Below are 13,420 nucleotides of genomic sequence, written 5' to 3' on the forward strand. Positions count from 1 at the left end.
TTTATGGTTGAGGAATGAAGCCACTGGGAAACCTGTTTCAAGATCACACATTATAGTTTTGATGAGTACATAACACGTTTAGTACAAAAAAGGAAATGATGGGAGGAGAGGGTTGGTGACGATGTGACTAAAGGTTATGAACTGGAAAAAAAGAAAAGAAAGAGAGTGGCACAATATGCCCAAACCACGGCTGCATTAGAGGCTGTCAATGAAACATTTCAATTAAATAACAGGACAAAAGTAATATATACTCATTTTTATTGAAGATAAATCACCTTTCATCACCTTTTTATGACAGCATGACTGCCATCATTAAACCATATTATTTTCAACTAACATAGCACACACATATATACGGTTACAATAACTTCCTTTTTGTTTTGCATCTTACCTCAAAACATTTAAACCTATGATTGCAATATCTGCATCGTTGTTTTTGTTTGTTACTATTCTTATTAAGAGTGACATGCTTGACTATGTTTTGTCACCATAGGGTTTCGTGTTGTATAGTCGGATCAGAGGGCAGTCAAAAAGTAATCTAAACTGATGATTATTCAACAGCCTGCCGTAAATACAAGCATTGACAAACCAAAAAAAGACTTCATTTGAAATATGAAAAACATCAAATATTCCCATTTGAGAGGACATACTCCAGAAAAAGACGATATGACATGAATAGTTCCCGTGTAATAATAGTTGATGTTATTGTATAATGCATGTCAATCTATTAAAATCAGCAATTATTTTCAGCAATGTCACATTTGGGGGGTTTTTTGTGTGTGGAGGGAGTAAAAGATTACTACAGATTAACCTCCGGAGACACACCCGGACCGGCCGTCGTGACTGGCCCGACGGCGGGGTGACCTCCGCGGCCCTCTGGGGCCCCGACAGGCTCTCGATGGATCGAGACACCGTCGGCGCCGCTTCTGTCGACGGGAGCACGTCTGGTTGAGATGGCGTGAATACAGGCGCCGAGATCTCCGACTGAATGGCGGCTCGAGGTAAACCCGCTGCTTACGACGGTCAATCGCCAGCTCCATTAAGCACAGAGACACCTGCTGCTTCAATCACAGGCGTGAGCGGCGTTGCAGCCGATAAGTGGACTTTTGATTCTGCCGTGGAATTGGACACGACAGCGTCAACTGGAATATTCATTCCTCCCGGCATTAAGGCGGAGCCGTGGGCCCCCGGTCCGGCGTCGTCAATCGGCGTCGAGGTAAAAGGTCGCTCCGGTAGTTGCGCGGGTGGCGATGAGTCGACGGGGGTTTGAGACGCCGGCGACGCCTCCGCCAGGGGAGGTGCCGAGTTGGCGGCGGCGGCCTCTGCCGCCTTGGCCATTTCCGCCGCTTTGCTCTCCATCTCCTCCATCCGCCGCTGCACCATCTTAGGCATCAGCTGCACGTAGGTGCTCATCAGGCGGTGGTTGGAGCGAATCAGCTTCCCCGCGCAGCTGTCCACACACTTATCCTGGACGGACGGCAGCAACGACAGAGCGGATGATGTAAAAAAAAAAAGAAGGACGCACTTCGTAACATAAAACAGGGTTTGAAACGTGAGGCTGCGTGAACAAAGCCTAACGTGATCGTGGTACACACACTCGGTATTTCATAGTTTGTCCTAGGTTCAATAAATGATAATCCTAAAACGAGAGCATATTGTAATATTCAGCATGCGTTCACCTTTATGGCAGCAGTTTGTTTACGGCCCTTTCCATTTACACCATCAGTGACCCCTCTGCACACACCAAGTCTCTGGCTGGTTCAGAACCTAATACACCTTTGTGGATGAATTGACTACAAGCCAGGCGTATGTATGCATTATTTTGGGTGACCAGACGTCCTCTTTTCCCCGGACATGTCCTCTTTTTGAGACCTAAAAAAATGCGTCCGGCAGGGATTCCAAAAACGTCCGGGATTTTGCTTCGTCGGATATTTGTGTTTCTCTGGATCTTTCACAAAGTAGTTATTAGGCCCTTACAAGTTTTGTAAATGGTATCTCCCTTACGTTCCACCTTCTTGCGCGAGCTCTGACGGTATAGAGAACAGTCATTGGTCGACCGATCTCAGGGTTGCCAGATAAACGATAATTATCCTCCAAATACGACCATTTTGAGCCTTTGGTACGATACTACAATTCAATTCAATTCAATTGCCGCCTCCACTATTTGTTTATAGCATATGACATCTTTTTTATTTGTGATCATTATTGCTTCAATATATGGACAAGACACATTAAAGAAGCGCTGGACTAAATGCCACAAAAAAGATTTGTTTGACATTTGCACTTGTGTGTCCTCTTTTTCACAAACTCAAATCTGGTCACCAGTGTTGCCAGGTCTGCGGTTTTCCCGCGGAATTGGGCTACGTTTGAAGTGTTGCCGCGGGTTGAATTTTGTGTCCGCTGGTTCGGGTAGACCTATTTTGCATGCAAATTACATGAATATCTTTAAATAAAAATCCATATTTTAAAAGAAATAATTTATTTATACCCAAATCCTACCAAACTGACTTCAGATCAGCACGTGCACACATGGACATGGGACACGCCCACATACACACACTTTAAAAGCAGTGTATATGGTTTGGCACGGGCATATTTTGAGTTCTTGAGATATTGGGCTGGTTTTTGGGCTGGTTTTATTGGCCATTGGGCTGGTTTTGGGCTGGTTTTGATTGGCCATTGGGCTGGTTTTGTCACACAGACCTGGCAACCCTGCTGGTCACCCTACATTAATACTCAAAACGTATCTGGATGCGTCATGTTTGTGCGTCTTTGCAGTTTGGGATATTTACAAGCACACACATGGCAGTTGACTTTAAAAAAGGTGTCGAGGTGAAACACAGATGATGCATTCGTACCTCGTCCATGGTGAGGCTTCTGTAGTTGAAGTTGCTGCTGCATCGATCGAAGCAAATTTCAGTCATGCGGTTGTAAACCAGGAGGAAATCCCGGAGCTGTGGAAGAAACCCAGATCACCCACTCACAATCAAACGGCTTATTTTTTTTAAACAAATAAATACCCAAAGTATCCGCCACTGTATCTAAATGACTCACGTTTCTGAGTTGCCCATCCGGATCCATTGCGATTGCGTCCCCAAGTTGACTAACGTAATGTTGTAGTTTAGCTAAAATGCTAACATCCAAAGCTTGAAACGAGCGTTGTTATTGATTCCCTGGTCTGTAGCTGTCGGAGGGTGAATGAATTAATTCATGCGTCAGTTTCAACACATGAAACACATTGAAATATTCAAAACGCAAACTGGTTGAGGGAATGGTTTTAGGATGGCATGACATTCACACGCGCGCTGCCATTTTTTTTCTAACAAAGATCGTCTACGAGCGAGGAGACGCGTCACTCCGCAGCGTTACCAACTCCTCAGTATGGAAGGTCGCTATTGGCTGTCCGAAAAAGTCGACAGAAGTCGCTAAATGACGTCACAGCCTACTTTTCATAATTGTAATGAAGCTGTATGAGACAGGAATATAATTCAATAGATTTTTGTTTGTACTCGTTAATTGCATCTTGTTGAAACTGTTACAAGGCTTTGCCTGTTGAGTATGTTTTCGAATTGTAAATGTTTTTGTTTTTTTACATGTTTGAACTTTACTAACTGTAACCAAATATTAACCTTCTAAACTATTTCAGTTTATATTGCAGATGAAGAAATGTCAGGGTGGTAGACAAAACAATTCACAATCAATACGAATAATAAATAATGAGAAAACATAAGAATATAGGGGGAGGGGGGGGGGGGTCTATGCCCAGTTCCTATTATTGTGTCCCAACATTAATGTGGGCCTCAAATTCAACCGAAGAGAGCCGCTCACATTTTTCTCCTTTCGGTTCTGTTTCGGTGAGGCGTTTGGTGAATTAAACCACATTCACTCGTAGCGCGTCCACGGAGGCCGGCAATGGTAGAGATGAGGTCTATCAGCCGTCATGTCTTCTTCCATACTGCTACGGTGGTTTACTTTCTGTATATTAAAGAAGTATAACACAAAGGAGGCCTTAATTAAAAGGTAAAATATAAAAAGTAGCCGGGAGCGTCCCCGCACTACATCCTCTAACAACCAGAGGTCCCCCTTTGACACAATCCAACAACATTTTGAACATTGCATTGATTCTCTTTGCTTTATATTGACCAGCTGTTTGTTGTTATGGCCCCAGACCCCTACTTAATTAATATTTACAGTCACATGACTGTACCTGATTTGTGGGACTTCTCTTTAAGTTGCCTGTTCAGTTGCTGTCCCTCGTTAACTGTGTGTAACTGAAAAAGAAATGGATATTATATTACTGGCTGCTTACCCTGAGTCACACATCTAAATAGCTCACTGTCACGTTACTCAGGCCGCCTGCTGGGCCCTTCATCACCCTGACAGTTTGCAGAGGGCTCTGCATAATGTTGTCAGTGTAATTACACTGACATTTAAAAAAAAGTAAATGCATTTGTCTTAGATTTCCTCACGAGGCCAGTCTAATAAATTGAATCACATCATGTATTCTGCACCACTTCACACCGCTCACTTGCACCTCTCTGACAGCGTTTGACCTGCAGACTAAACTGCTGTAATGAGCTCAGGTGTGTGTCTATGTGTGTGTGTGGGACTACTGACCAGCAGTTGATTTTGCAATGACCCACTTCTCAGGTGCAGCCCCATCCCACTCGTACCCACTGCTGATTATCTCCCGAACATGAATTAAAAGGACTCCCCTAGATCCTGAAGTCCTGGCAAATTACCAATCAGCCGAAGTGGGTCAAAGTAGAACTTCACTGCATTTCATTTGTCCTCCAAACTAGTAACTTAGCCCTAAGCAGGGAGTGTGTGTGTGAGTGTGAAAACAAGCTATTGTTAAGTACAGTTCTGACAAAAGAAAACCAACAATACAACATCACATCTTGCTTCTTAATTTTTAAAACTTTCTATTTACACCTATTTTACAGGTGACCTCTGACCTTTGGTTACTTTGAAACCCTGTTACAGAAGTGAAGAGAAGGAAGTTTACGTGTGTTTCTTCATAACTGTTAAACATAAAAGAGAAATAACAAGTCAATGCTGAAACGTATTTTACATGAGATCATGGAGAAGTGAAAAAGAGATCACCTGTGAAGTCTGTTCAAATAATTCACTCACGCTAAAAGTCATCCAATAGCTTTTTAACAATAAAGGCATTTTTTATTGCAAATAATATTGTCTTTAAAAAAATTTATATATATATTTGTGCATATTTGTAGGATATATATTTTGACAAAATAATTACAATAATTAAATAAATCATATGTGAGTGTTAACATGGAGGATCCAGGGCTACTGGTGTTCAGAGCATTGAATCAAAAGTCCACATTAACATCAGTGATGTGGGCTTTGAGCTATAATTTCTTTACCGTAAATAATGTAATCAAAACAACTAAAACTTGAATGGGCACTCGGTAGAGCGCATACCTTCGCATATCACAAGATTGGGCATTGAATTATGAACATTTTGGCATTAGTTGCATGCCAATTGGATAAAAATTGACCGTGCTATGGTAAAAAGAAGATTTTGACCTTTTCATGACCTTGACCTTTGACCCGATTGAGCCCAAAAACTAATCAAATGGTCCCCGGATAATAACCAATCATCCCACCAAATTTCATGCAATTCGGTTTAATACTTTTTGTGTTATGCGAGTAACACGCATACAAATAAATAAATAAATAAATACACGGCGATCAAAACATTACCTTCCGCATTTTCAATGCGAAGGTAATAATAAGGATTATTTGTTCTTGCGTCAATTGCTTATGCTACCTACACCTGTTTTAACCTTTAAATCCCGAGCTAATTTTTTAGGCCTCTGCTCGAAAAAACACACCCAAACTAAAAAAGGGGGTATCTCCTCTGACACAAGGTTGATTTGAATAATGTTTGTGTTATAATGAAAGTAAACACTTTTAACATATAGGCTGATATTTACACATCTGCAGTATTCTCACAATAATGCAGATGTGTAAATAGCAGACTAAATGAAGATGACACACAGCACACATTGCAAAATATACAGGTTCACCTTGAAATGGATTACTAATTATTGTAGCCCAAGCCCAAAGGTTAAAAAGTCTTGCTGATATGAATTTACATATGACAAAATGCTACTAATTTCAATTTTAATCAGACAAAAGGTGGAGGTCTAGTCTCTATGAAAGACGAGGTAAATATATTTCCAGGTTTTTGTTTCATCCCAAGATGTGACGGTTACTTTTCCCTTGTTACCTTCGTCGGCAGTCGGGCTCATCAATGGAACCCGGGACTGACTGACTGTCACCCCCAGGACTACCTCCTCTTCTTCCACCTTCCTCTCTCCTCCTTCTTCCCGCTCCTTCCTCTTCCTCCTCCTCCCTCTTCCTCCCACTCCTCCTCCTCCTTCTTCTTCCCTCCTCCACACGTCACTTTAACATGCACTTTAACTTGAGGCCCCCTCCACACACATGCCACTTTTACATCTAAAACACACCACTTTGACACAACCCAAACACTTTCACATCATTTGTTGTCTTTCTGTCGTGTTGATTGTTGTTTGTTGTTATGTTCTGATTGTAATGTTTATTTGTATGAGTATTATTCACATAAGTAAAAAAGTATTAAACCGAATCGCATGAAATCTGGTGGGATGATTGGTTATTATCCGGGGACCATTTGATTAGATTTTGGGATCGATCGGGTCAAAGGTCAAAGTCAAGGTCATGAAAAGGTCAAAATCTTCTTTTTACCATATTGGCATGCAACTAATGCCAAAATGTTCATAATTCAATTCCCAATCTTGTGATATGCGAAGGTATGCGCTCTACCGAGTGCCCATTCTAGTTATTTCTGTAATCCACAGAAGGGGAAGAGGCCGGGGTCGGCTTTTGAAAAGCTGACAACAACCAGTTAGCGTCCTGCAGGTCTCTGACCGCTGAGTTCACTTGAGATGAGAGGGCAGTAAGTGCTGCTCCCCGAGCGAGGATTACAGAGAGGGAAAGAACCATTTCAGCAGATGGCGCATTAGTTCACACGAGCAATAGATTATGAAGCTAATGACCGTTATCGTAACTTTGATGTGGAAAATCTTCTGCGGGTGACATTAACATGACAATATGCCGACAAGGATAATAAAAGGACTTATGAGTATCTATCCCACTTCACTTTTAGACTTTCGTATTCTTGAATCTATCTTATTATCTATCTATCTCACATTAATATCTATCTACGGTCATTACACGACTCAAAAGCTGATTAAAAAATGCTTACACATAATTTATTTAACTTTATTCATGAAAGTTTAAAAGCTCGACTACAGCATGGGAAAAAAAAGTCTGATTTATCTTTTTCCTTCGCACATTTCCTGAGATGTCAGTTGACGTATGATTATGAAACATCAAAAAACAAGAGCGCTCCTTCGTGTCCTGTGATGCTGTTTTTCGTCGTCTTTCGCAACACACGCGGCCCCTTGACCTCTAAATGTCACCCGGTTTCCTTTTTCCTCTTTATATCCTCTATATTTATCACATCTTCTGCATAGCCCCTCCGAATAGCCTCGACCTCGGCCAGCTGTGTGCATGCACCATCACTATCTTGTCTATCTTTTCTGTCCCCCTTCGCCCCTCCTCCCTCCTTCGTATTCCCTATCGTTCAATTAGAACTAATACTGCATATATGCACTCTCGCCTGTCATGATTCTCAGTTGAAACTCAACTTCACTTTTGTCTCCTCATGTTTTTCAGGAAAGTAGTATTTAATCAGACACCGGTATATTTCTTCAATCAGTTACAATGCACATTTAACAGACATAACCATAACACAAGGAATGCTAGTTTAGGTCAATTGATACCGCCAACCCCAAGAACTAACCTCCTCAAACGTACTGTTATCTATCGTGCAATTACCGCTTGGAACTTACTACCTCCTCGTTTAACTCACATGAGTAATAATTTGTCATTCAAAAAACAATTAAAGGCGCACCTAAGAACATTCACCACTTGACGTATTCGATTGCTTTTTAGTCATCTGATTTTCTTTTTCTTTTTCTTTGTATGAATTAAGTTGAATTGCATAACATATATCTTATCCTTCGACTGTACTGTGCATCTGACTGCACTATTTTTTACTTTGTTGTCCTATTTTTAACTGTTGGTTTCACGATATGTTTTGTATGTTTTTGCATGTATTGTATTTTGTCCTTTCTGTGGACCCCAGGAAGATTAGCGGTCGCTAAGGCGTCAGCTAATGGGGATCCAATAAATAAGCAATAAACAATATCGACCCACATCCTCCCTCTCCCTTTCTCTTTCCATCTCCCGTGACTCTTAGACCGTCTGTTGACTGTTCAGGTAGATGCAACTGTGTGACACCATGGCGCTGGTGTCTCTGGGAGGAAGCTGAGCATCCATGTCTGCTTCCGCCTCAAAGGAAGCGTTCGTAGAGGGTGTGAGGTCGACCGGCAGCTCATCTTGAGGGTCGCTCCCTCCCTGAGGGTCGGGGCCTTGCCGGTGGAGATTCTTCTTCACGCGTTTCTTCGCCGTCTTTAGATCCAGCGAGGCGTAATTCAGGTCAGGCTCTAAAGACTTGTGGCAAACAAGAGACACGATGTTTGTATTGATGAACGGAGGGAAAAAAAGAAGTTGCAGCACTTTAAATGATATATCTTGAAATACTGTGGCGGGAGGTTCTCACGTATTTTTGTACGTCTTGAGTTTATTTTTAGAACAGATGTGCTTGATTGTGTTCATCGTGACCACAATGTCGATGGTGCTGCCTTCCGTTATGAAAGCACATTTTTCCGCACAGTGGGAACTGGTCTATACTCGGCGTGTGTACTTTTACACCACAAACACGCACTCAGATTTTAGTAAATGTAACAACAAATATGTTAGATGTACAAATTATACCTATTGTATTGTATTTTATAAATTGTTGTTGTATTTGTGTTTGTTGCTCTATGGACTCATGAGTCTAAAATAAATATATAAATATATATATACTATATATATAAATATAAATATATATAGTCAAGCGACTGGTCTCAAATTTGATTATACTTTGTAAAGAAATCATGAAACCAGCTGTTGTTTAATATTTATATATATACACTATATATATATATATACTGTGCATATAACTATATATATATATATATATATATATATATCATCAAGCGACTGGTCTAGAATTTGATTATACTTTGAAAAGAACTCATGAAACCAGCTGTTGTTTTAGATATATATACACTATATATATATATATATATATATATATATATATATATATATATATATATATATATATATATATAGTCAAGCGACTGGTCTAGAATTTGATTATACTTTGTAAAGAACTCATGAAACCAGCTGTTGTTTTATATATATATACACTATATATATATATATATAAATATATATATACTATACATATATATATATATATATATAGTCAAGCGACTGGTCTAGAATTTGATTATACTTTGTAAAGAACTCATGAAACCAGCTGTTGCTTTATTGATATTATATTAACTACATGCCATCGTCTATATTTGAGATGGTACTTGTATAGTTCTTTTCTAGTTTTCTGATTGCTCAAAGTATTTTCACACATTCACTCATTCATACACGGATGGCAGGGGGCTATCATGCAAGGAGCCACCTGCCCATCGGGGCTCAAACTAAACATTCAAACCCATTCATACAGCAATTTGGGGTTTAGTGGACGAGCGCAGCCGGGGAATCGAACAGCCGACCCTCGTATTGAAGGAAGGCCCTGCTCTACCGCTCAATGCAAAGATGCAAAGCTTTAAAAAAATGAATTTAATTATCATTGTTGCAAGTAGGTTCGGTGAAAATAATAACATTGAGCAGGTGGAAATTTAACCCGACTCACCGAAGCATGCTACACAAATGGTTTTGCAACTCAATAATGAGATCGGTCTATCACATGTATTACATAATCATACAGAGGATACAGAGCGTAATATCATCACAGACAGAAGAATAAGTCTACAGTCAAAGCCGTTACCTTCATCGGATCTCTTGTGTGTTGAATGGCCACCGTCTCATAGCAGACGTTTATGGAATCTGAACAAGTAAAAGACAGGATTTGGTCATTTGTCTTCACAATATTCACACATGCAACACAGAAATATTATATATATATATATATATACTGTATATATATATATATATACAGGTTCAACAAACACGGCACTTCTTTTTTTATCTGAATGCATTTAGTTAAGCATGAATCTAAAGTATAACCTTCGTGGAATTGATACATGTCTTGTTTAAATACACACTGAATGTGTACAGACATGACACCACTCATCTTATTGATTAGTTAATTAATCTTAATTCTTCTATTTTTTTATTTCCCTTGCCTGAAAACAAATTCAATTCCACGTACATGCATAACGCTCATACATTTACAACTGCCCTCATCTATGTGTTTTGTTTCTTTAAATTTGAAAAAAGCTCACACACACACACACACACACACTTACAGTATGCACACACACTCACACACATCATTTTTCAATACTCTGACTTTATGATGTTTTGTCCACTGTTTTGTCGTCCCCTAGGTGTTATGTCTATTTGTTGTCTTTTGTCTTATTATAAAAATATTAATAAAAATAAATAAATAAACAAATAAATAAATATATACACACTGAATGTTTCTAAAAGCAAACAATAAAATTGTCATTATAAAAATATATATATAGTAGACAAATAATGCATGAATAATTTCTTTGAAAGATGCGGTGACTTGTCATAAATCTTAAGTTATATGACCGTGTGCAGACGGCGCTCACCTTTTCTGTCTGAGCCGATGTTGCCGTAGATCGGATTTTCCCGTTGACCCTGAAGATTGTCCTGCTGCTCATCATCATCAAGGTTATGAAAATCATGGCCTTCCTCTTGAGACGTGCTTCTACGAGATATGGAAGGACAACTTCTAAGTATTTTTCTATAATAAGATGTTGTTCGAGAAAAATAAATACTGAAATACTTAGGACTTACTACAAATTAAGACCTAATAGACTAAATCTCATTATTTATTATATTATATTATATATTCCTTGATTAGTCCCACAGTGGGGACATTTCATAATAATAATAATAATGATAATAATAATATTAATAATAATACGAATCATTAATAATTGGCACACAGGCACACATTAAAGCCTCATTAAATAAAAACATACCTTTCTGTGCAAATGTGTGTGATGCAGGGGTCGTCTATGTCTGCATGAACAAAAAATACTGAGAGTTTTAGAATCAATGACTACATTGTATTAATAATGACTTTACGCGTAACAATGCAGTACCTCGGCACCATTTAGTGCATCGTGTGATGCAGAAGATGACGTTGAGACACAAAGAGAGGAACAAGGCCAGAGACAACGGCACCAGATATCCGGAGATTTCTACAAAGACAAACACAAAAACAACAATTCACGAGTTTTTATTTTATTTTGTGACAAATGAAGATGTAGGTACACGTTTCTATACCCTGGACCATTCCAATCACTGACTTTAAAGATGTGGAATTGAAGCAAAACATTTTTAAATAGTCGTTATAGTACCAGAAATACACAATGTATCTATTTCAGCTAAACAAAACTGACACATTTCATAGGAAATTCATTATTCCAACAGTTTTATTGTAAATGTATATTCATTTCTAAGTTGAATAAACCATTTGATGATATTATAACGCTAAGTAGGGCCGACTGTGACATCGACAAACAAGTTATACCGTGTGAATTATGGCGGTAATGTAAAAAGAGCATTATGATTATCGTCTCATTGTGTTCTATTTTCATCTGATTGTTGTATTTTCATCTCATTGTGTTCTATTTTCATCTGATTGTTGTATTTTCATCTCATTGTGTTATATTTTCATCTGATTGTTCTATTTTCATCTGATTGTTGTATTTTCATCTCATTGTGTTGTATTTTCATCTGATTGTGTTTCATTTTCCTCTCATTGTGTTCTATTTTCCTCTCATTGTGTAGTTTCACATGTTTGTTCTGTCATATTCGGTGACGCACGCTTCAGAAAGTATTTAGCTTCTTCCTGTTTCTGTGGTAAAAGCTACAAGATACACAAAAGATGAAGAGTAGATAAAGAAAAATAGTTTTTTATTGTCATTGTTGTTAAACAACAACATTTGGTCTGATGGCCCACAGCCAGCCGGTGGCAGAACAGAGATACACACATACAGGAAACAAATACACAAGGATAAAAATGTACAGATAAAAATACACAAGAGGAATACAAGTGATATAATATGAAGACCAATGCAATGTAGCACTATTAGATACAGGTTGTAGAACTAAATCTCATTTTTAGAAGATCCTACCTGGAGGCATGTTCCAGCCGTCTTGAACACAAGTGGTTGTCTGACACGATTGCTGTGAGGGCATCGCCGCGTCGAGTCGGTGAGGTGTGTGTACGCTGTCGTCTGTTTTTACTTTGCGTTTCTTACCTCTCTCGTGTCAGTGCTTTGACAACTGGCTGCTCTTCAGTTTCAAACAGGAAGCAACGTAACCTCATTCTGAGGCACTCTGCAGTCACGTCGTGAGGTACGACACTAAATCTAAAATAAATGACTATCTTTGGATGAACATGGTTTTATAAATACCTCATTAGCAAGTTAAATAGATTTATTGTGATAAGAAAATGTCAGCATATAAACAAACAAGCAAACATGACTTTTCACCCTAAAAATGTAACATTTTCATTCCATTTATTTGTGAGATTAGAATATTTACACGTTTTGGAAATTAAAAAAAGTCCCCAATTAAAGCTTTAATTTACTGAATTAAATCTGAACTTAAACCTAAAACAATTAGTTACACCTTCTTCATCAGTTTCCTGAAAGCGAGCAAATATTCGACAAGCACACTTGTGAATTTGAGTTTTTTAATACAGTATAATTGAGTTTTATATATTACCCGGGCTGTGTGTGTGCTTGGGGCTTCAGAGCTACAGTGTGTATATCAAGAGTTTAGTTCACCTGACACAAAGTATAATTGTTGCTACTGTGGTCGGAAAAGTCTGAAAAAAAGCAGTTGTGAAAGTGTTTGTGAATGTGTGTGTGTGTGTGTGTGTGGGGAAAATGTTTGGTTGCTGATACCGAATCAAGCGAGGCCCACTTAGCGGGGTCTACAAACTAAATGAGCTTGTCTCAAAATAAACAATCATTCCGAAAGCACATATATTTTTTATAAAACCTGTAAATACTCAAAATTATGAAAATCTAAATTAACATTTCCAATTTACACTTCCTGTGTGTGTGCGTGTGTGTTTGTGTGGGTGTGTGTGTTTGTGTGTGTGTGTGTCGCAGCCATAAGAGATGAGAGACAGAATTGTAAAGTAATTCAGCCAAATAGTTCCAAC

At 38.8% G+C, this 13,420-nt stretch overlaps 1 protein-coding gene across 1 annotated transcript; it reads right to left on the reverse strand.

The window, feature by feature from the left end:
* Positions 1 to 241: 241 nt before the first annotated feature.
* Positions 242 to 3,322, reverse strand: timm10b (translocase of inner mitochondrial membrane 10 homolog B (yeast)). Its single transcript, XM_056408641.1, has 3 exons — positions 3,055 to 3,322; positions 2,859 to 2,954; positions 242 to 1,467 (listed from the first exon to the last, which is right to left on the reverse strand). Exons 1-3 carry the CDS (start codon positions 3,079 to 3,081, stop codon positions 1,024 to 1,026), a joined length of 567 nt encoding a protein of 188 aa, XP_056264616.1. The 5' UTR covers positions 3,082 to 3,322; the 3' UTR covers positions 242 to 1,023.
* Between the last annotated feature and the right edge of the window lie 10,098 nt (positions 3,323 to 13,420).

The sequence above is a fragment of the Pseudoliparis swirei genome, chromosome 3 (assembly GCF_029220125.1).
Source record: "Pseudoliparis swirei isolate HS2019 ecotype Mariana Trench chromosome 3, NWPU_hadal_v1, whole genome shotgun sequence".
Lineage (NCBI taxonomy): Eukaryota > Metazoa > Chordata > Actinopteri > Perciformes > Liparidae > Pseudoliparis > Pseudoliparis swirei.